The sequence below is a fragment of the Aristolochia californica genome, unplaced genomic scaffold (assembly GCF_029961685.1).
Source record: "Aristolochia californica isolate CCGP_79_NKW_82.1479 unplaced genomic scaffold, dmAriCali1.0.hap1 SCAF_11, whole genome shotgun sequence".
In the NCBI taxonomy this organism is placed as follows: Eukaryota; Viridiplantae; Streptophyta; class Magnoliopsida; order Piperales; family Aristolochiaceae; genus Aristolochia; species Aristolochia californica.
This window is the reverse complement of record NW_027181782.1, coordinates 2,980,725-3,001,129: the sequence shown is the minus strand read 5'-3', so window position 1 is coordinate 3,001,129 and position 20,405 is coordinate 2,980,725. Positions and strand designations below refer to the sequence as shown.

General features: G+C 36.2%; 2 protein-coding genes across 2 annotated transcripts; one reads left to right on the top strand and one right to left on the bottom strand.

Moving 5' to 3' along the window:
* Positions 1 to 2,800: 2,800 nt before the first annotated feature.
* Positions 2,801 to 5,434, bottom strand: LOC137944571 (1-aminocyclopropane-1-carboxylate oxidase homolog 11-like). Its single transcript, XM_068790254.1, has 3 exons — positions 5,022 to 5,434; positions 3,855 to 4,176; positions 2,801 to 3,046 (listed from the first exon to the last, which is right to left on the bottom strand). Exons 1-3 carry the CDS (start codon positions 5,432 to 5,434, stop codon positions 2,801 to 2,803), a joined length of 981 nt encoding a protein of 326 aa, XP_068646355.1.
* Positions 5,435 to 17,354: 11,920 nt separating this feature from the next.
* Positions 17,355 to 19,688, top strand: LOC137944570 (1-aminocyclopropane-1-carboxylate oxidase homolog 11-like). The gene is made up of 3 exons (XM_068790253.1): positions 17,355 to 17,785; positions 18,480 to 18,801; positions 19,437 to 19,688. The coding sequence occupies exons 1-3, from the start codon at positions 17,355 to 17,357 to the stop codon at positions 19,686 to 19,688; spliced, it is 1,005 nt and encodes a 334-aa protein (XP_068646354.1).
* The last annotated feature ends 717 nt before the right edge of the window (positions 19,689 to 20,405 follow it).

The following is a 20,405-nucleotide window of genomic DNA, read 5'->3' as shown; positions in this document are numbered from 1 at the left end:
TCTTGATAAGCTATCTGGGCCAACAATTGAGTATCCGAAAGGACTAAGAATCATTGTGTGGGTCTAGGCTTGTGTAGTCTAGTTAACTGTTGGATAACGTTGATGTATAAGGCCAACACATAAACACAAGAGATCTCAAGAGAAAGAGAAAAGAGAGGAACTCTAGCTCTTGGAAGAGAGATGAAAAGAAACCAAGGGAGAGAAAGAACAGGAAAAAAGAGAAAAGTGTAAGGATGAATTTGACCCACGAGGAAGAGGCTTGAATGCTCTACCCTCTGCCTTGAGGTTGTATCTATAGTTGAGGAAATATGTTTACAATGATTATAGTGCCCTTAGGGTTACATGATTCAAAAGGAAAAATACATAAGAGGATATATACTAACTTGCATAATTACAATAATATGTCATCTTTATGGAAGTTCTCCTTATTTACTAGTCATGCCACCCCTACACATGTGGGTGTCTTTTAACATTCCCCCTCAAGATGGTGTTTGTAACCCCACTTTGTAAATAATCTTGTTCAAAAAACTCGTGTGCTTGAAAAATAAATTTCGATTACTTTCATTTGATTCATCTTGTTCTTGTTCACATTTTGTTCTCATCAAGTTCTCCCCTTTACTTCAATATTCTAATCACATAAAATTTGAATACCACAATAAGTAGAATTATTCATTTTAGAGTATGTTTCTTCTTCTCAAATGATAGCAACACCTACATTTCAATTCGGAAGGAGGCACAACCACTGCAACACTCAACTTCTAATTTGAATTCTTACATGTAAAGAAAAGAAGAAGAGGATGTATATCAAACCAATAGAGCATTAAATGTGACCAGACTTTCTTTAGTTTGTAGAATCCATCATGGTAGATTTTGTCACCTACCTCATCCTTCATACATTTCCTTCTATTCTCACCCTTAAGCTAGGAGGTAATGGTCTCAGTTGAAACAAAAAAAAAACTATTGTAATTATCTCCTCCATCAAAGTGTCCTAAGGATAAGTACTCAATTGGACCTAGACTCTTAAAAAAGCAAAACACATAGGTGATAAAGTAGGAGTTGAAAATAACCTCAACGGATTTTGAACAAAATAGTGATAATAATCTCAATAGAGGGTAATGCCTAACACTCAAAAGACAACGATAAAAACCCAAAGTTCTCTTTATTTACTAGTCATGCCACCCCTACACTTGTGGGTATCTTTTAATAGATAAATCCCTTTATGGGTTTGGGTTAGTTGCCTATTTTTTACTTTGGATTTTGAGTGTGAGCTTTTGTAAATTGACTGTCATGGTCAATTGAGTAGCATAAGTCCTTATGTGGGGAACATTGTAATTGGCCTTAGAGCCAATTTTGCTATAAGTGCCACTTGAGAAACTAAATATAAACGATTAACTCTGAGGAGAAAAACACTTTGGGAGTGGATTAACAATCAAAGAAAGGATTATGAACCACTATAAGTCATTGTGTATTTTTGTATGCTTTTTATGTGATTGCTTACTTGTGCCAAAATTTTGTTGTTAAAATTAAGAGTCTGCACTGAATTGTATAGAAGTAAGAACAAACATTAACGAAAACTTAAAAAGGAGTAAAACATTAGCATAAAAATTAACAAACCTATTTTCCATCTTCTAAGTTTGTTCCTCATTGGATTCAATGAGATCATGTGCTTATTATTTGGGAAGAGATCTCCTAACTCGGTTAAACATTTTGGTATGGACCATAGTCCAATTGGAAGGGCATTGTAACATAATTAAAATTGATAAGTTATAGCTTACTAATAAAAATTATTTGCATTAACTTCCAAGTTAAGAGATTCTACATATTTGATTGTGTATATAAGAAGGCAAAAAATAGCATGTAAAAGTTGAATTTTCTGAAGAGAGAGAGAGAGAGAGAGAGAGAGAGAGAGAGAGAGAGAGAGAGAGAGAAAGAATTCCCCTGTCTCTTTTTTTGTTCTAACCAAAACAAAGAGATGAAATATTGAAACTAAGAGCAAGTCAATATAAGCTCTTCTTTGCTTATGTTTCTAATCTCCTTAATTTTTGTTTCTTCATGCTTTCAGTCATGGCCTTACACATTCTTCAGCATTAGATCATACCATTTTATATTGTTTCTAAGCAGTATTCTTAAGACACAACAAGCATTGAAGAAACTAAACAACCCATTTATTTTTCTAGCAAACAGGTAATTTCTCCAATTAACATTTCAGGAGCTATAAACATATATAGAAATTTCCATAATAATACAAAGTTTTAAGGTATGATCCTAATAGATGCCTTATTTCCATGCTTGACCATCTGAATAGAACTTTATGCAACATATAGTGAGACAAATGTCACCTTGCTATTACTTGTATTTATGTTGTCACTAAGTGGACAAGGTTATGATCATATAGAGTTATATATAGGAAAACAGAAATATACTTAAAATCATATTGGCAGCAACAGCTCCTCTAGGCAGAGGAATTAAGATCGATAAAGGGATCTTAATAATAACAAAACAAGTTTAAGGACTCATTTCACTTGATATGCATAAGTGAGAAAAGATGTTCCTTTGAAACTGAAGAATAATTATCATCGCACATCATCGACAAGGTCGAAATTTTATATAACATATGAATATGACATAGTTGAAATAATTCCGATTAACTAGACATTCATAGTAATATAATTAATATGATAAACAGGTATTATCAAACCTAAGATTGCATCAACTGCCAAAAACAAGAATTATGTTCATAAACAACTTTATTTCACAATCTAAGACTTTATGATAGTAAATACAACATTACTTTCCATGATCAGAGTTTAAATTCAGCCAAGCCGCTGGTGCAGTCCACCACTTTAGAGAGTAAATGGACAAAATACTCTTGACTGGTGATTTCTCTATACAGGGATCCATTGCCTTCAGAGACAAATTCTTTCAAGGGGCCAAACGGCATCGTCGATGTCGGATAAACGAAGAGACATGCCACAGATAACCTTGGAGAAACGTCGTCTACCATCACCCTGTGCACCACACTTTTCAATTTATCATTTGTTACAAGCTGCGAGCATGGAAGACAATCAAAGAAATCTGTTAGTGATTTTTCTTGTTTCAAAATCCAATATTTCTTGTTCGCATTCCTTTTCATTCTTGAGTTGAAACAGCATGTTCTTGGGGAAAAAAAGAAATCCTTACAGAGCCTGCACCTGAGACAAGTTTCTGTAGTAAATATGCTGCAACTTGTAGAGGAATATATTGTATATTTATATCTAATATACAGATCCAGATCCCATAATCAAATCGGATTCAAGTTCCTACGATAGGAACTGGGTATAGTGTGATTTTCGGTGGTTGAGCCAGATTCAGGAAATAGAACATTTCTGAACTTGAATGCACCAAAATGAGGTAAGATTGTCACAGGAATTATGATAGTTATATTAACAGAAGATATTTATCTTCCCAGTGGGCATATTTTATTGAAATCAACATAAATAAATTTTATGTTTTCTCTGTAAAAATGAAAAGTAAAAAAAAAAATTATCTTGGATTATTTCTATCATCAATCACTATAATTTTTGAAAGAAATAAAATGTTGAAATAGTAAAAGAGTCAAGCATCTCTTCCAAAAAGAGAGAACGGAAGATTTCGTTTCATCCACTTATCTTTTATTTTTCTGTAGCAAAAGAGAGAAGAAAAACAAAACTCAGAAGCTGATCAATGGCAACCATAAATAGCGTGATCATGCAAAGAAGAAATTCTACTGTTGGATGCAGATATCTTGTAAACAGTTCATATATCTTACGGAGTTAACTACGTGACGGATATGTTTTTACTTTCGTTTCAGAAATCAGAAATATGGAAAAAAGTACCCGAAGGAAATCTCCAACATTGACGACTAAAGCTCCATGCACAGGAGTAACATTGACCCAGTTACCATCATGGAGAACCTGGAGACCTCCAATCTGGTCTTGGAGCAGAACTGTCAAGAACGATGGATCGGAATGCTGAACACTGCCGATCTTGGGTTCAGAGTTGGGACAGGGAGGATAGTAGTGGCAGCTGACCAGCATGCCCTCGTCGCATTTCGCCTGCTTCAGGCGATCAGCTTCGAGACCGAGTGCCTCAGAGATCACCTCAAACAACGTCTCTCCGAGACTGCTTACATGCTTCACATACTCGATCAAAATCTCTCTGCAAAACCAACATCAAGCTCGTGTTTTAATTCAAAATAACTCGGAAAATCGGTGCATGGGAGATCGTAGACCAAGGACCATTTTCCCAGTTTACAGGGCCACGACCAGACTATCTCTGCCTCCTCGTTCTCAGGGGCAAAGAATCAAACACCTTCGCATTGGCGTCATTCGTGACGATTACAGAGAACCCTAGAGCCTAAGACCTAACACTAGAGAGGATTCGGAAGAGCTCCAAACCCTAAACTCTATAAAGTCTAGATGGGCTCAAGAGATGACTGTCTGGACCAATCATGAGATATTTCCTCGTATTTTAAAGTGAAGGGAAAATTTTAATTTGCTAGATGATGTCATGCATGACGTTTATGCCCTTGTCGTGTAGTTTTCACAACTGGGTTTTTAATATTTTCAGAAAAAAATGTCCTTGCATTGGCTAGCAGGCTTCCATGATCTGGGTCGATGGAAGCTTTTCTCCTACCTCACCACCTTCTGTCAAATGGTCAATTCGAAAACCTAATTTTAAAAATTTTCAGGTGTTTTGTCTAAACAGGTCACACTGTTTCGCTGAAAAGAGAATTAATATAGAAGGTCGACGGTTTTTAGAAGGAAAAAAAGGGAAAAAAAAACTGAAATCTGACGTGCATAGCCATGGAGAACGGCAAGTCTCTAGTTGAGATTCTGTTGTTCCGGACGTGAAACTCGATGGTAATCTATGATCTAGACGGACTGCTCCCTTGGTAGAGACGCAGCAGGGTCCCGCCATGCAGGCACAGTGGAAGCTCCACTGTCGATTGTAGCCGGAGAGTAGTCACCTTTGCAGAAATCAAGACAAGAAAGCAAGAAAACCTGCAAACTGATGGCAGCTCTTCATGGGCGGGTGGCTCGGGAGCCATCTCGACGATCAAGGAGCCTTTCCAGCCCGGGCGAGCGCCCTGCTGGCAGTAATGACTTCTGTACCTCACCTTCTTCTTCAGATCCCACGAGTAGAGGGCCTCCTGACCTCGCATGTCCTCTTCATGAAACCGCCGGCTCCCCTCCAACATTTCCTGCAGAACGTTGGAGGAGATGCCATGGTTCAAAACCTGAAAGATTCCCCACTCCGCCATAGCCCCTTGGATCTGCTTGACGATCCCCGCACGGCGAGAGCCATGGATAACTCCAGCAAGGTCGATTATGGGAATCATCAGTGTTCCTGTTTTGACCTCCGCCATGGCTACCGCCTCATTCACGGTGATAGTACTACTCTTTCCTCCTGCCATTTCTCTCAATTTCTCTGAATCAAACTCTCTGTTTTGCGGAGTGAAATTGGTGTTTGGGGTTCTCAAGGGTTGGAATTTGGAGAAGGCATGTGATCCTACCGTAAGATGGCGGTTGCTGCAAGCATATACTGTTGGAAGCTATAGGTGAATCTAGGGCATTTACAGATAAGCCAACCTATATGTCCTAGGTTGGACCTTCTTTGATGGCTGACCTACTTATTATATTATCAAATATGATTTCTCAAACCAATTTTTTTTTCTGCAGGTAGGAGTTGAAGCCATGTTCATGCTGTAAAAAATCATTGGACTCGTTGCTTGATAAAACTAGCAGTTTTCCATGGCTAAAACCACATGCCTCTAGGAAGAAGAGAAGCCTGGGAATGAAATTGGCAAGTCAAGCACATAAAGAAAAGACGTCAGGACCACTAATGCTGAAGAACACGGTAGCTGCTCTTGACAAATGAAGAGGATAACCCTTCTATGAATGTGGAAAATCCCTCCAGGCCGACTTGGTATCAGTTTCCAGCAAGAAGATAGGGAACATTTCTGCAAAAAAAAATCGGTGTTGGATTCTTTGGAAATGAAATTCAAGTGTTTGGAGGAATATTGGACTCTATAAACCTGTTGTTGATATTTGATACCAAATGTAAGTGGCACTCAATTAATTGAAAGTACATATTATATGGCAATGTTGATGATGAAGCAATTACTCAATCTTACGACAATCTTAATCCCAAAATTACTACAAGTAATCCTGGTTCATTATGAATTAAGCTAAGATTATTATTACTCCACTTTAAGTGGTAATTATAAACAAAGTACATATAGGATTTCTAGGTGATTAATGCTAGTCCATTCCCCAAGTTGTTTTAGCACCTTGAGGTTTTACTAAGTTTGGGTTGCCCTACAATATCTATAATAAATTATATCTAAATCAATTATAGTGCTACCCATACAGGGACTTATGCCACTCATTTGACCACAACTATCAATTTACTATAGCACAACCTCACTTAGATTTACAATAGCTAAATAGGAACACTATCCTAGACCCACAAAAAGGATTTTTCAATAGCTCAGGAGGCTATACAAGCCTAAAATCACACAGGAATTTTCAACAACTCACTAAGCACGCCATCCTAGACCCAAAAAAGGATTTTCAACATTGCTTACCTACACAAGGTCTTATGGCTCACCCAGCATTAAATTCAATTTGTTGATCCCAGTACCTCAACCATAACAATTTCTCTCAAATTCTTTAGGGTGTAAACCCTCATGCCTACTCAAAGTTTGACCCAAATTGCAAGGATTATTAGTCTTGAAGAGAAGATATGGAAGACTCTTATATGACTCTCATAGTAAGAAGTCTCACAGAGCCAAAATTAATTTGGTGGAATCTTACAAGAGTCTCACATAAGGTGGTCTCAAAGAAGATTCTCAGTTCAAAGGTGTTTTAGTTATGTTAATCTTTAATTTATGTTGAATTATTTAATTATGCTAGGACTTACCTTTAAGTGTTAGATTTTGGGTGTAATTGGTATAAGGGTAGTTTAATTGTAATTGGACTCTACTACTTTCCTTATAAATAGAGGCCCATGAACTCAAATTACATCAAGTCAATGGAGTTTTTCTCTTTTCTAGAAATTCAATAAGGTATCAGAGTTGGTTTTGTGAGTTGACTCGGTCAACCCATAAATAATGTGATCCTTTTATGATCAATCATCTCAAATAGTTTAGGTTTGTTTTTTATCCTTTTTCTTTCTTTCTTGTCCAAGTACCTATTTTTTTGGTGTTCACACCTGAATATGTATCTTTTTATAAGGAAAATTATATATTTACGGAAAGATCTCCAACTCTAATTTCCAACACAACAATAATTTTGGCAATCAGAGTTTTCTACAAAGAGAAATCAATATTTAAAGGAACTAAGGTCAAACTGCAAGAGAGGTTCAAGGTTCAACTAGCAACAAAAAGCTACACTTTTAGAGCCATTTAAGCCATCAATAACGAGGTTTTATATGGAGATTTATATGTCAAAGGAAAAATATTTAAGTCTATTTTCTACCTTATTAAATCAATTCTCAATATGATTTTACTAGAGGGAGATACCAATTTTGCGAGGATCAATGGTTATGTTGGCGTAAGAAGAAAGAGTACTCAGTTTAGCCCAATTTCAAAGTCCAAAAAATAGCAGGTTCTTTCTCTAAAAATAAGTTCATTTTATGAAGACTTGTTATACTTGGATGAAAGGTATCAAATTCTAGTTTCATAAGGATAAAATTTCATGCAATGTGATCTATATTTAAGGAGATATTCACATTGGATTCAACAAAGGTCAAGTTATATAATGAAAATAATTAAAAGGTCATAAAAGATTCAATAAAATTTTTGTTATGTCAAATTAGATATAAAATAAAAGATCGTTGAGTCTATTTTCTTTAGAAACAAACCGTTTGTGATTATGAGATGTATTTTGGGAGATATTTGTATCAGAAGTACCAAAGGTCAGTTCTGCCAAAAATCTCTCCTTTTTTTCTATTTTCTCTCTTATTATCTCTCCAAACATTGATGTGAATTGAGTTTATTTTTCTCCTAAAATCCGAGTTTTTTAGCCAAATTTGTTCTAATCAGAGATTTTTTTTGTCATACTTTAACACTATCTTCTTTTTTGAAGTCTCTTTCATCCAAAAAATCTCTTATCTTTTGAAAGTCTTATTTAATAGAGTGTTGCTAAATCTACAAAGTTTATCATTAGAAAGTTTCTATTTTGATTCTGCAGAATCTGAAAAGTATTCCGGATAGGAATTCATTGAGTATTTGATTAGAAAATTTCCTCATATGGATTGATCAATTTGGGAAAAAAAATTGAAGTAAAGTTATGCAATTACCAGTGTTGTCAAAGTCAATGTTTTTTTCAAGTTTTGTGTTTTTGTTACTTGGTTGTATATCTTCTACATAGTTAACTCCGAAAAATTGTGATCAACCCGAAAAAGTTATACTTGGTCAAGTTTATTAATTTTATCGTTCTAGTCTCCCCTAGTTTTTCAAAATAAAAAAAATGTCACTTTGGAAGTATGAGAGTTGCATAGTCACCGCCTTCCAATTAAATTTGTTTTCCTCAAGTATTTCTTCAGTTTGTCTTCTAGTGTTTTTATCACTTTAGAGTAATACCTAGACCCACTATCTAAAAAATATAGGAGTGTGCCCAACATCCAGCTTTGAGTCAAGTCTTTTATTCTTCACCCAATAGGTGATTTGTGTTTGAGGTACCCTTAAAAAGTGAGTAGTCTCTTTTTTAAGCCCTAAATTTGGGTTAGTTTTTCGCCTTTAAAATTGAGTGGAGTGTGTTTCAGACTATGACTATTTTGACTAGTGTATGGAGCTTTGTCGTACGGCTAGGAGTAATTTTCTTCTCCTATATTATGTTTTGTCCAAGTTGGGACTCTATGTCTTTTTTATCCCCAGCTTGAGGGGGAAAAGTATAAGAAGAAATACAAGAAAGAGGTATTTTGTTCCACATATTGTGGTAATTTTATGTGACTACAATATTCAAGAAAGGGGAAACACAAAAGGTGATGTTTCAGCATCTATGAAAAAAAATTTGCGGCAAAGAAAATTGAAGACCAAGAATCCTTATCATTGCAAGCTAAAGTTATAAACTTCACTTTAAGGGAGAATGTAGAAGAGAAGATATGGAAGGTTTACAGTAAAAAATCTGACAGAACTAGAATTAATATGGTGGAGTCTTACAAGAGTCTCACAAAAGGTGGTCTCACAAGAGTCTCAATTTAAATGTGTTTTAGTTATGTTAGTCTTCTATTTATGTTGAGTTATTTAATTATACTAGAACTTATCTTTAACTGTTAGACTTTGAGTGTATTTGGAATAATGGTAGTTTAATTGTAATTGGACTGTACTACTTTCCTTTATTATAAATAGAGGCTCATGTACTCAAATTACATCAAGTCAATGAAGTTTTTCTATTTTTCAGAAATTTAACAATTTGCTTAATGTATCCCAATGTATATTACCTCTCAATAGGGTGATTTGACAATTCAACACAAACAAATAGGTACACCACCAATCTTAAGTAGCTACCAATGTAATCAACAACTTAAATGAACCCGTCATAACTTAATTTGAAAATTTAGGCAACACAAGATAGTCCTTAATGATTTGATTTGAAAATACTAGTTCAATGTAAATCTAGGATTGGTTTTTTGAATGGATGAATGAACATAAAATAGCTCATTGTAATATTTGATTTCAACGTATAGCCCATGAATGGTAGTTTGAACTGAATTTAATGAATGATTTCAAAATGTTATTGCTCTAGTTCAATGTACTTGACCAAGGTAAACAATAAATCTAAAAATTTGAGCTTCCAAACACTTGGATTTGAAATCTTGGCCCCGAATATTAATGTTTTGTAAAGCCTATTTCCAATGTCCCAATAAACCAACATATAATTAGGTAAGATGCAATTTGAAAATAAAGAAGGTTGATAATACAGATTTTGAGTGGCAGAGTCTCATAATTACATACAATACAATTGTTGAATTAAATATGATCTTAAAAACACATGGCACATGTTCAACAATCGAGTTCTAACTATTCAATCAATATTTAACAGATAAGCATTAGAGTAAACAACACAATGGAACTTCCAAAAAATTACATTTTTGCTGTTGAACGTGTTGGTATGTCACTTTACAAATTTGGAGAGTTATAGCTTTCGGATATGGGCCTAATATTCTAAAATTTAAAATTTCTACAACATGAGATTGATCGTATGCCTTGGGTTCAACTCCTCTTGCTTTTGCATCCTATAGAAGTCAAATCCTTTTTTACTCCAAAAGTTTCTATTTGGTGGATTCAAATCCTTTTTTCTATCTTTGACATATATGGGATTGAACCCTTCTATAAATTAAACTTCTCTTGCTCAAATGGGTTCGGATCCTCCCATGGGTTTGAATCCTCCTAGTGGGTTCTACTCCTTCCAATGGGTTTGATATCTCTCTTTGGGTCCTACACATCTTAGTGGTTTCTACTCCTCCCAATGGGATTGAACCCTTCTATAAGTTAAACTTCTCTTGCTCAAATGGGTTCGGATCCTCCCATGGGTTTGAATCCTCCTAGTGGGTTCTACTCCTTCCAATGGGTTTGATATCTCTCTTTGGGTCCTACACATCTTAGTGGTTTCTACTCCTCCCAATGGGATTGAACCCTTCTATAAGTTAAACTTCTCTTGCTCAAATGGGTTCGGATCCTCCCATGGGTTTGAATCCTCCTAGTGGGTTCTACTCCTTCCAATGGGTTTGATATCTCTCTTTGGGTCCTACACATCTTAGTGGTTTCTACTCCTCCCAATGGGATTGAACCCTTCTATAAGTTAAACTTCTCTTGCTCAAATGGGTTCGGATCCTCCCATGGGTTTGAATCCTCCTAGTGGGTTCTACTCCTTCCAATGGGTTTGATATCTCTCTTTGGGTCCTACACATCTTAGTGGTTTCTACTCCTCCCAATGGGTTCTATACCTCCCAATGGGTTCTACTCATCCTAGTGAGCTCTAAACCTCTTCCTCTTTTGAATTTTTTTATTTCTCTATAGGTCACTCCTTTATTCTCTCTTTGTTATGACAAGGATTCCAATCCTTCCAACCCTAAACATTTAAATTTGAGCTGCCTTTTTAGACTGGTGTTTGGAGTTTTGTAGTTGGGCTAGGGGTGATTTTTCTTCTTTCGCATTTTTTTGTGTGCAAGTTTGACCTCTTGACAAAGAAAAAAAGTGATCCCCAACTTGAGTAGAGAAATAGAAGAAGAACTGCAAGTAAAAGGTAACTTACAATGAAGAATTCCTGAATTCCTTATATTATGGTAATTAAATTTTATGTAACCAAAATATCTACGTAACGAAGAGAACAAAAGATGGAGAATTGGGATCTTGGAAGATTTTTTTAGCCAATAAAGATTGAAGACCAAGACGAAGACTAAGAATGTTTTTCTTTGCAAGCTAAAGTTACAAACTCCAGCTTGAGGTAGGGGTTCTACTTTGTTAAGTGTTGTTTAACTATTCTAGGATTTATCTTTAAGTAGTTGTTTTGATTATGATTAGGAATTATATTCTGAGTGTAATTGGGACTTAGGTAGTTTAATCTCATTAAGATTCTACGTATTTCTATTATAAATAGAGGCCCAATGTACTCAAATTAAATAAGTCAATGAATTATTTTCTCTTTTCCAGAAATTCAACATAGAAAATTTGAATGCAATTGACATTGAGGTTATTTCAAAAGTTGATGCCTTAAGTGATGAACATGAGAACGTGGTCAAATTGCACTATGAATGTGCTAAGAGAGATGAATATCTAGAGATACACGACGCTTGTGTCAGCATGAATGAACACGAGGCCTTGAAGACCAAATGTGTCTCTCTAGAAAATGAAAGAGATTGTTGAAAGGAGATTTTGAATGATCCAATCACAAAAGAGACTTAGGTTATGATGAAAAAGCTAGTCTTGGAAACTTGAAAGACTATTTTGTAAGACCTAGGACTAGTGAACTTTTTTACATTTGTGGGGGAACCAAATGAGGAACCTTGCACCTAAAAAAAAGAAGTCAAAAGGCAAGGGGGTGTTTAATGTGCCTAAGGTGCTTAAAGGAGCTGGCAACTCCCCTACAAACTCTAAGACAACCCCTCAAGGACCTGGAGTTCAATCCAATAGTGCAAGAACCACAAAACGTGAACCAGCCACATGTTTTTACTGTGGAAGAAGAGGACATGCCAACATAGATTGTTCGTATAAAAATAAAAAGGACAAAACCAGCACTCGTGACAAAAAAAAGGTGCCAACCCTTATGGACCCATTCATAGGGTACAACACCATCCAAGAATTTGTCAATGCATATCGAGGAGGACAGAATCTATCTCAAAGGTCATGGGAAAGAAGGAACTTGGTTCCTAGATAGTGGATCTTTAGAGTACATGACAGGAGATAAGAGTATATCCATTCATCTAGATCTCAGGAAATGAGGAATAGTCACGTTTGGAACTGGGGAAGGACACATAAAAGGTATAGGGACTATATGTATGTTCTTTCTCCCTACTACACACAATGTCCTTTATGTTGAATGACTCTATTACAATCTCTTGACCACAAGTCAATTATGTGACAAGGGATTCAAGGTTGAGTTTGGCTTGAATGGATGACCTGAATTTTCCTCGATTTGAGCTAAGAGAAAAGAAAACGTGTATATGTTCATAAAATAGATGACCAACTTAGAAAAAGTGTTGCATGTCTTATGGCTAGTAATGAAAATACTTGTGGCATAGAAGATTAGGCCATGTTGATGTGAAATCTTTAAGAAATCTTTTAACCAAAAACATTGTTCAAGGTCTACCAAAATTAAGTTTTGAAAATCAATTATTTGGTGATGCATTTATGGAGGCATTGGAGTAGCTAATCTTGATGTAAAGCATTTTTTATTTACAATTTTTAATGATTTTTCTTAGTATATATGGACATGATCTCTTGCACATAAAAGTGATGCATTTAGAGAATTTATAAAATGGTCTAATATGGTTGAAAATGAGAAAAAAGTAAAATTTCTAGGATTAGAAGTGATAGAGGAGGTGAATTTATGGGAGACTTTGATTAAATATTGCAATGAGAATGGTTATAAACACGAATACTCTGCCCCAAGAACACCTTAACAAAGCAGGGTGGCTGAAAGGAAAAGTAGAATGGTTCAAGACATGTGTAGAACCATGTTAAATGAATTTAACATACCCAAGTATCTATGGGTTAAGGATTTTAGCACAAGTTGCTACGTTGTGAATAGAGTATACATGAGACCCAACTTAATAATATTAAGTTGTGGAGCCTAATTAATGCCTTACGTTGAGTCGGTATACGGATTGACCTTCGAGGTAAGGTCGTCATGGGGGTTGGAAGGGGGGCGGGAAGCCCCTCTCCCCAGGGGTTCGGGGGTGCCAGATCTACGGTATATTGACTGTTGTCTCATTAAGGGTGGTTTGGGGATTTCACACTTGTAATCCAGTTGCCCTAATTTTCTCTTTATTTTTGGAGGCGTCATTGTTAGGGTTTTATCATTGGAGAAGGATCTTGAATTGCGGCCTGAGATAGGTTAGAGAAAACACCTGTAAGTGTGCGATTTTTCTTGTAAACTATTTCATCTTCATAGTGGATTATTGCGGCGGCGGAAGACAGGACTTAGTCTCACTTTGAGGCAAACTTGTATAAATCTTGATGTATTTTCATGTTTGTTTTTTTGTTCTTCTGCGATTATTATTATTGCTCTCACTAGTTTGGAATTAGTGCGTCTTCTTCCTAACAAATAAAACCCCCTTATAAGCTTTGGAATGGTAGAGCACCCAACATTGGATATTTCAAAGTATTTAGATAATCGATGTTACATTCTAAAAACTAAGAATAACCTAGACAAACTAGATTCAAAATCTGATTAGGGAGCCTTTGTAGGAAACTCAACCAAATGCAAAGCCTATAGAGTACTTAACAAGATAACCTTGGTTTTAGAAGAGTCAATTCATGTAAAGTTTGATGAAAGTAACACTAGAAAATCTACCCCGATTCAACCCAAAAAAAATGAAAAGGAAACTTGTGAGATTCAAGAAAGACTTCAAGAAACTGATCTTGACAAAAACCTTGAGCAACCTCAAAGTGTGCCAAATCCAAAAGAAAGATTTAGTTTAGAACTACCAGGACCAAGAATTTGAATTGCCCTATCAAAAAAATCACCTTAGCCAAACATTAGGGAAGAAGAAGTGCATAAGTTGCCCAAAGTTTGGCAATGTAAGGCTGACCATCCTAGAGAGCATGTAATAGGTGAATCAAGTGACCTCACTAGAAAACAAGCTAGAAAAGAAGTAAATCAAGCCTTCATCTTTCAAATAAAACCTAAGGATTTTAGAGAGGCACACAAAGACCTCTTTGGATTGAAGTTGTGCGATTAGAGGAATCAATTCACTAAAAGTTCAGTATGTGACTTGGTTCCATTACCTAATGATCGAAATGTCATAAGCCAAATGGGTATTTAGGAATAAATTAGATGAATAATGCAAGGTAGTAAGAAACAAGGCTGCTCATAGGAAGAAGGGATTGATTATGAGGAGACTTTTGCTTATGTGGCTCGGCGTGAAGCCTCTATGATTTTATTGTCTTTCTCTGGCTATAAAAAATTAAAATCTATAAAATGGGATGGGAAATCAGCCTTCTTAAATGGTCTCATAGAAGAAGAAGTAGATGTAATCCAATCAGCAGGCTTTGAAGACTTGTCTAAGCCAAATCATGTGTACAAACTCAAAAAGGTTCGGTATGGCCTGAAACAAGCACCAAGGGCCTGGTATGAGAGGTTGAGTCTATTCTTAATTGAGAATGACTTCACTAGAGGCAAGGTTGACATCTATCCATAAAAAATAGAGGACCACACATATTAGTTGTCCAAATTTATGTAGATGACAGTGTTAGGTTCTATAAATGGAAACTTATGTAAAGAACTTTCTAGCCTAATAAAAAGTGAATTTGAAATGAGCATGATGATAGAGTCAAACTTCTTTTTAAAATTACAAATAAAACAAAGTGAAGATGGAATTTATATCTCTCAAACTAAATACATGATTAAAATATTAAATAAATACAGCATAGATGACAAGAGGAGTGTAGCAACCTTACTTAGCTCTACAACAAGGTTGTGCAAGGATGAAGCTAGAAAGAGTGTAGATCAAATCAAATTTACTTGATCGCCAGTAGACCAGATATTCCATATGTTGTTGCCTATATACTAAATCTCAATCAAATCTCAAAAAAAATCCCAAGTGATGGTTGTAAAAACAATTTTTAGATACTTAATGGGAACACTTCATTATGCCCCATTTTATCCCAAAACCGGCGACTTTTCGATTGTAGGGTACTCAGATTGTGATTTTTCAGGCAGCCTTGATGATAGAAAGAGCACCTCTGGCACATGTCACTTTTTGGAAAATTATTTAGTGCCATGGTTCTCAAAGAAACATAATTAGTGGCTCTCTCAATGGCTATGTTACACTTGAATATTTTGGAAGAAGGAAACCATACGAGACTGCAAGCTATAGTTTGATTCTAAAATTAATTTATCCTTGAATCATGTGCATATGACAAAAGCATATTAATATCAAGCATAATTTATTTAAGGATTGTGTTGAAAATGGGGTAATAAACTTAAAATATGTGACAACAATTGATCAAATTACTGACTTCTTCACAAATCCCTTTCATAAGAAAGTTCTTAAAAAATTAGAAGTGAATTAGAGATGGCAAATATGGGATTTTTTAAATCTTAAAATTTTCAAAGTGTTGGAGTCGAATCCACCATGAATAGGAGTTGAATCTTGACCAAAATATGTGGACTTGGAGCAGAATCCTTCTGAAGGAGTAGACTCCTCCTGGGGAAATGGAGTCAATTTGTTTTGATCGTTGGAGCCAAAGGACTCGACACCAATGCATTGGAATCGAGTCTCAGTTTATTCGCAGTTCAACTTCTGCTTCATAAGGAGTCAAATGCTTTTACAATGGTAGTCGGCTAGTAAAATATTTTTGAAACTCCCCGCTTCATTGCCAGTCAACTACTGCTTACTTAGCTTAGGCTTGCTGCCATAGACTTCTTCAACTAGAAAATCGAAGTTGACAATTCTCTGTTACCTATCATTGCCTAATCTCACAGTGTGCCAACCCTGCAATTTGATATAATCAACGAATTCTCCAATGGCATCGCCAAAGAAATGATCTAAACGTCTCAACCACCAGGTATCTTGACTGGAACTTTTTTTTATCAGAAAAGGATGCTCCTGGTTCTATCTCACCATGAGAGGTGACTTAGGATACCCAACCATGAACTACCCAAGTCAATTTATTTTAGCTTTTACCTTTTCTATTTGGATGGATTTTAGATTGATCCAAGGTGATGACTAATTGAGTCCTCCAAATTCCAACTAAAAAGCTTCTTAGAAAACTTCTGGGCACGAAAACTTCCAATCTTCATCCTCACTTTTCGTCTTCACAAAAACATGAACACATTGATGGGATCAACAGTTGACTTCCATTAATCTTATTTTCAAGCCTGCATACATCTGAACTTTTTTCTTGGTTATCAGGTTTTGATCCCATGGCAAATTTTCAACCCAGAAAAAACTGTCTCCAGTCTCGACAACAACCCATCACCCAACAAATTGAAGATAAGAACAAATAGAAGAATCATCAAGGCGACGATTGAATACTCTGCCATTGTTGGTGGCTTTTCGTGGTCTCAACGTCTAAATCATTTCTTATTGGACGATCTGGAGATTAAATTTCACAAGTTAGAATAATTTTTGGTTTTGGATTTTCCTATGTCACTGGTCCCCTCTGTCCTCTCAAATTATTGTCTCCACTTAGGAACCTAGACATTTGGTTTAACAGCTAACATGGTGCTGGTTGACTAAACCCTAATCCATCCGAGGTTGATATTTGGGAACAAATTAATCTAGTATTCTTAGCAGAAGAAACCTGAAGAAAGAAAGAATGAAAAGAAGATACAAATGTATTAATGTTCTGCACATCGGAGTACCCATTTGCATGTTTTCAAACAGCTCACATGTGAAATCAATCGCTGTTACAGATTCATTTCATTGATAGAAAAAGACAGCATAAAGTTCAGTCATGAGCCACTTGCGTTTTTTCAAAACCATAACTTCTTTTGAAGGAATACCCACTTGCTAGATCAAGTGTTTAGTCCATCACCCCAAGCAGAGAGAGATCTAGAGTGAGCGAGAGAGAGAGAGAGAGAGAGAGAGAGAGAGAGAGAGAGAGAGAGAGAGAGAGAGAGAGAGAAAGAGAGAGAAAGAGAGAGAGACAGAGAGAGAGGGAGATGACAGTGGAAGGGAGGAGCAGCAATTTACCAACTGTAGATGGGATCAAGCAAGTCGACTCGATTGACGGTCTGAGAACGGTGGCAGAGATACCGATAATCGACCTTGGCAACATAAACGATCTTGTTGGACGACAGAAAATCGTGGCGGAGGTCCGAAGTGCAACGTTGACATGGGGAATGTTTCAGTTAGTGAATCATGGGATCCCACAGAACGTAATGGAGGAGATGTTGGAAGGAAGCCGTCGGTTCCACGAAGATAACAAGCATAAAAAAGTACTGGAATCGCTCGCAGTACCGGACCTCAGCAAGAAGGTGAGGCTCAAGGCTGGTTTCAGTCAGGCCGGCATTCGTCGAAAGTTGAAAGACACCTTGGTCGTAGACATCGCTCCAGAGGCTCCTTCCCCAGAAGAGATCCCATCCGCTTGCAGGTTTTTACTATCTTGTTTCCTTTCAGCACTCACTCCCCTCATGCATCTTTTCTCCATCGTTTCCTTCATGAATAGAGACTACTTGAAGAACTTGCACAAACAGCAGACTCCCCCACTTGTCTGTGAATCTGTGTAGTCTGTCACTTTCTCGTTTCTTAAGACTTTTACCTTGTCGCTCAAGCTTAGATCTTTGTGAGATCCTGTTGCAGATACTGCACGCAGAGTTTTACTCCTGGATTCTGAATCTTCACCGCTCCAACCAATGGAAATGTTTTCTCTTGTTTAATTCGAATTAATCTCCATTAATAGGATTCAAATGCTGGGAGTAGGTATTGATCCCTTTCGGTCATAAGCAAGAGAGAAACGAGTGAGAAATTCCCACTTTACTCTGCGAGAAGATGACAAAAGATTAATCGTCATGCGTGACGTCAAACGAAAGAATAATAAAAAAAATTATTAGGTACGAGGACAGAAAGTCGTCTCTCGAGCCCATCCAGCTTTTAGGGTTTTGAGTTCTTCGAGTTTCTCTAAACCTTTTTGCAGTATGGATTGCTGGTTTTGAACAGTCACGTAGGTATGACTCTCTACTCCAGAAACCAGAACAGTCAGTAATGTTGGCAGAGTTATTCCTTTTATTATTACTTCTTTTCTTAATATCGTTTGAAGTGATGATCTGAGAAGATGAACTCCACAGAGACATTATGTTGGAGTATGTGAACCATGTTACGAGGTTGGGGGAGAGTTTATTTGAGATTATCTCAGAGATGCTTGGCCTGAGGCGTGATCGACTGAAAGCTGCAAAATGCACGGAGGAGATGACAGTGGGTTGCCACTACTATTTTCCAGCCCCCGACTCTCAGCCTATTATCGGCAATGTTTCACATTGTGATCCATCTTTTCTCACAGTTTTGCTGCAAGACCAACTTGGAGGGCTCCAGTTTCTTCATCAGCAAACTTGGGTTGATATTCCTCCTCTGCATGGAGCTCTTCTGGTTAACACTGGAGTCCTCCTTCAGGTATAATTGATCATTTTTTCTCTTTTCAGTCTCCATGTAGTAACTAGTACTGTACTTATCTGTGGGCGGGTTTCCTAAACCATGTCTCATCATGATCTGGACTCATTATAATGTGTTTTCCTCAGATCTTTTTTTTTTTTTTTTCTTTCCCAAATGAATCTGCAGCATTTTATAATACTTCTATCACATAATATATAACTGGATAAACTTGGATCAAGTGAGTGTTTCCTTGCATTGTAAGTTTACACATTTTGTTAAGATGGGGAATGATCTTAATGTGGTTCTTTTGTTTTTTGTTCAATTGATTATGTGATCAATGGTTATTTATCTCATCTTTAACAGGTTCAAAGTGGGATAGTCCCTTCAAATCACATGGAGACAATAAATTAAAAAATCTAATAAATGAATGGGTCATGTTCACTCAGAACATCCCCATGCTAGTCCATACATTTAATACATCTTATTGTTATTTTCAAATTGACATGTTGCCTTATCTCATTATCTTATAAACCCTTTCTCTTTTAATTTTTCTCCACTTTCACGATATTCCTTCCATAACCAAAACCATTCTCTATTGTAATCCTCAAAAGGGGCATAAAAAATGACTAAGTTCTAATGTTTACTGCTCTTTGCAGCTTATAACCAATGATCAAATCAAAAGCGTGGCTCACAGAGTTTTGGTTAGGAATGCAAGCCCAAGGACATCGGTTGCATGCCTGTATGGCTCTCCCAGTTCCAAGTCTCTGCATGGCCCCTTGAAAGAGTTCATTCTGACTGAAGGCCATGCGGTTTATAAGTCCATCACTACTAAAGAATATTACCTTCATATATTAACTAACTTGAAGGACTTTACTGCTGGGTTGCAGGGGTTTAAACTTCATTACTGAGAGCAAGTTTTATTGAACTGTAATAATCTCAGTCGAATAAATGGTGTGCCTTCTTTTATTGTGTTTGTGATATTGAGGCTACAGTTCTTTCCAACCATAGGGAGAAGATGTCTCCCTTTGTGACAGGAAGGGATTAAATCCCAAAACCTCTTTTCTTAATTATTTCTTATATTTGAAAATTTTAGATCCTCTGGTAATGAATCCAATTCATTATTTGAATAGATACATCTATGCTTATTAGATCATTGATTGACATGGACTTGCTAAATACAAGTTTCTTTGCAAATATGATCATATATTGTCTCCACATATACTTATTAGAATGGATCATTTCCACTTCTTGGATACTATGTATTTCCAAATGTGTTAACTAAATTGATTATTTCTTAATATGGTCAAGATCTGATAAAGGCCAATCGAATCTATTGAATGTAGATGTAGAATAGTTATTAGAATTTTTTTTAAAATAGATAAGAAATTCAAACAAAAAAAGGGCCCTTGTCTTTGAAAAGAAAAAAGGTTAGGAATGCCTCTAAAACACCAGAATTTTAATGATAACACATACTTGCTACACTGTCCATTTGATGAGAATTTTACAGAAATTAAGATATTTCCAGAATTTTTTGAAAAATTGATTCGCATCCGTAGCTGGATTCGGACCTAGCTGAATGAAGAAAAAAGAAAAAAGGATGCACATCCTACTTATAGAAAGTTTTC

Excerpts from the sequence above, each read along its gene's own strand:
- LOC137944571 (XM_068790254.1), bottom strand. The coding sequence starts at position 5,434 with ATGGCAGGAGGAAAGAGTAGTACTATCACCGTGAATGAGGCGGTAGCC. Across the intron at positions 4,177-5,021 it reads GAGCTGCCATCAGTTTGCAG|AGAGATTTTGATCGAGTATG; the intron begins GTTTTCTTGCTT and ends TTGGTTTTGCAG. Across the intron at positions 3,047-3,854 it reads ATGTTGGAGATTTCCTTCGG|CTTGTAACAAATGATAAATT; the intron begins GTACTTTTTTCC and ends CCATGCTCGCAG.
- LOC137944570 (XM_068790253.1), top strand. The coding sequence starts at position 17,355 with ATGACAGTGGAAGGGAGGAGCAGCAATTTACCAACTGTAGATGGGATC. Across the intron at positions 17,786-18,479 it reads GAGATCCCATCCGCTTGCAG|AGACATTATGTTGGAGTATG; the intron begins GTTTTTACTATC and ends TGAACTCCACAG. Across the intron at positions 18,802-19,436 it reads ACACTGGAGTCCTCCTTCAG|CTTATAACCAATGATCAAAT; the intron begins GTATAATTGATC and ends TGCTCTTTGCAG.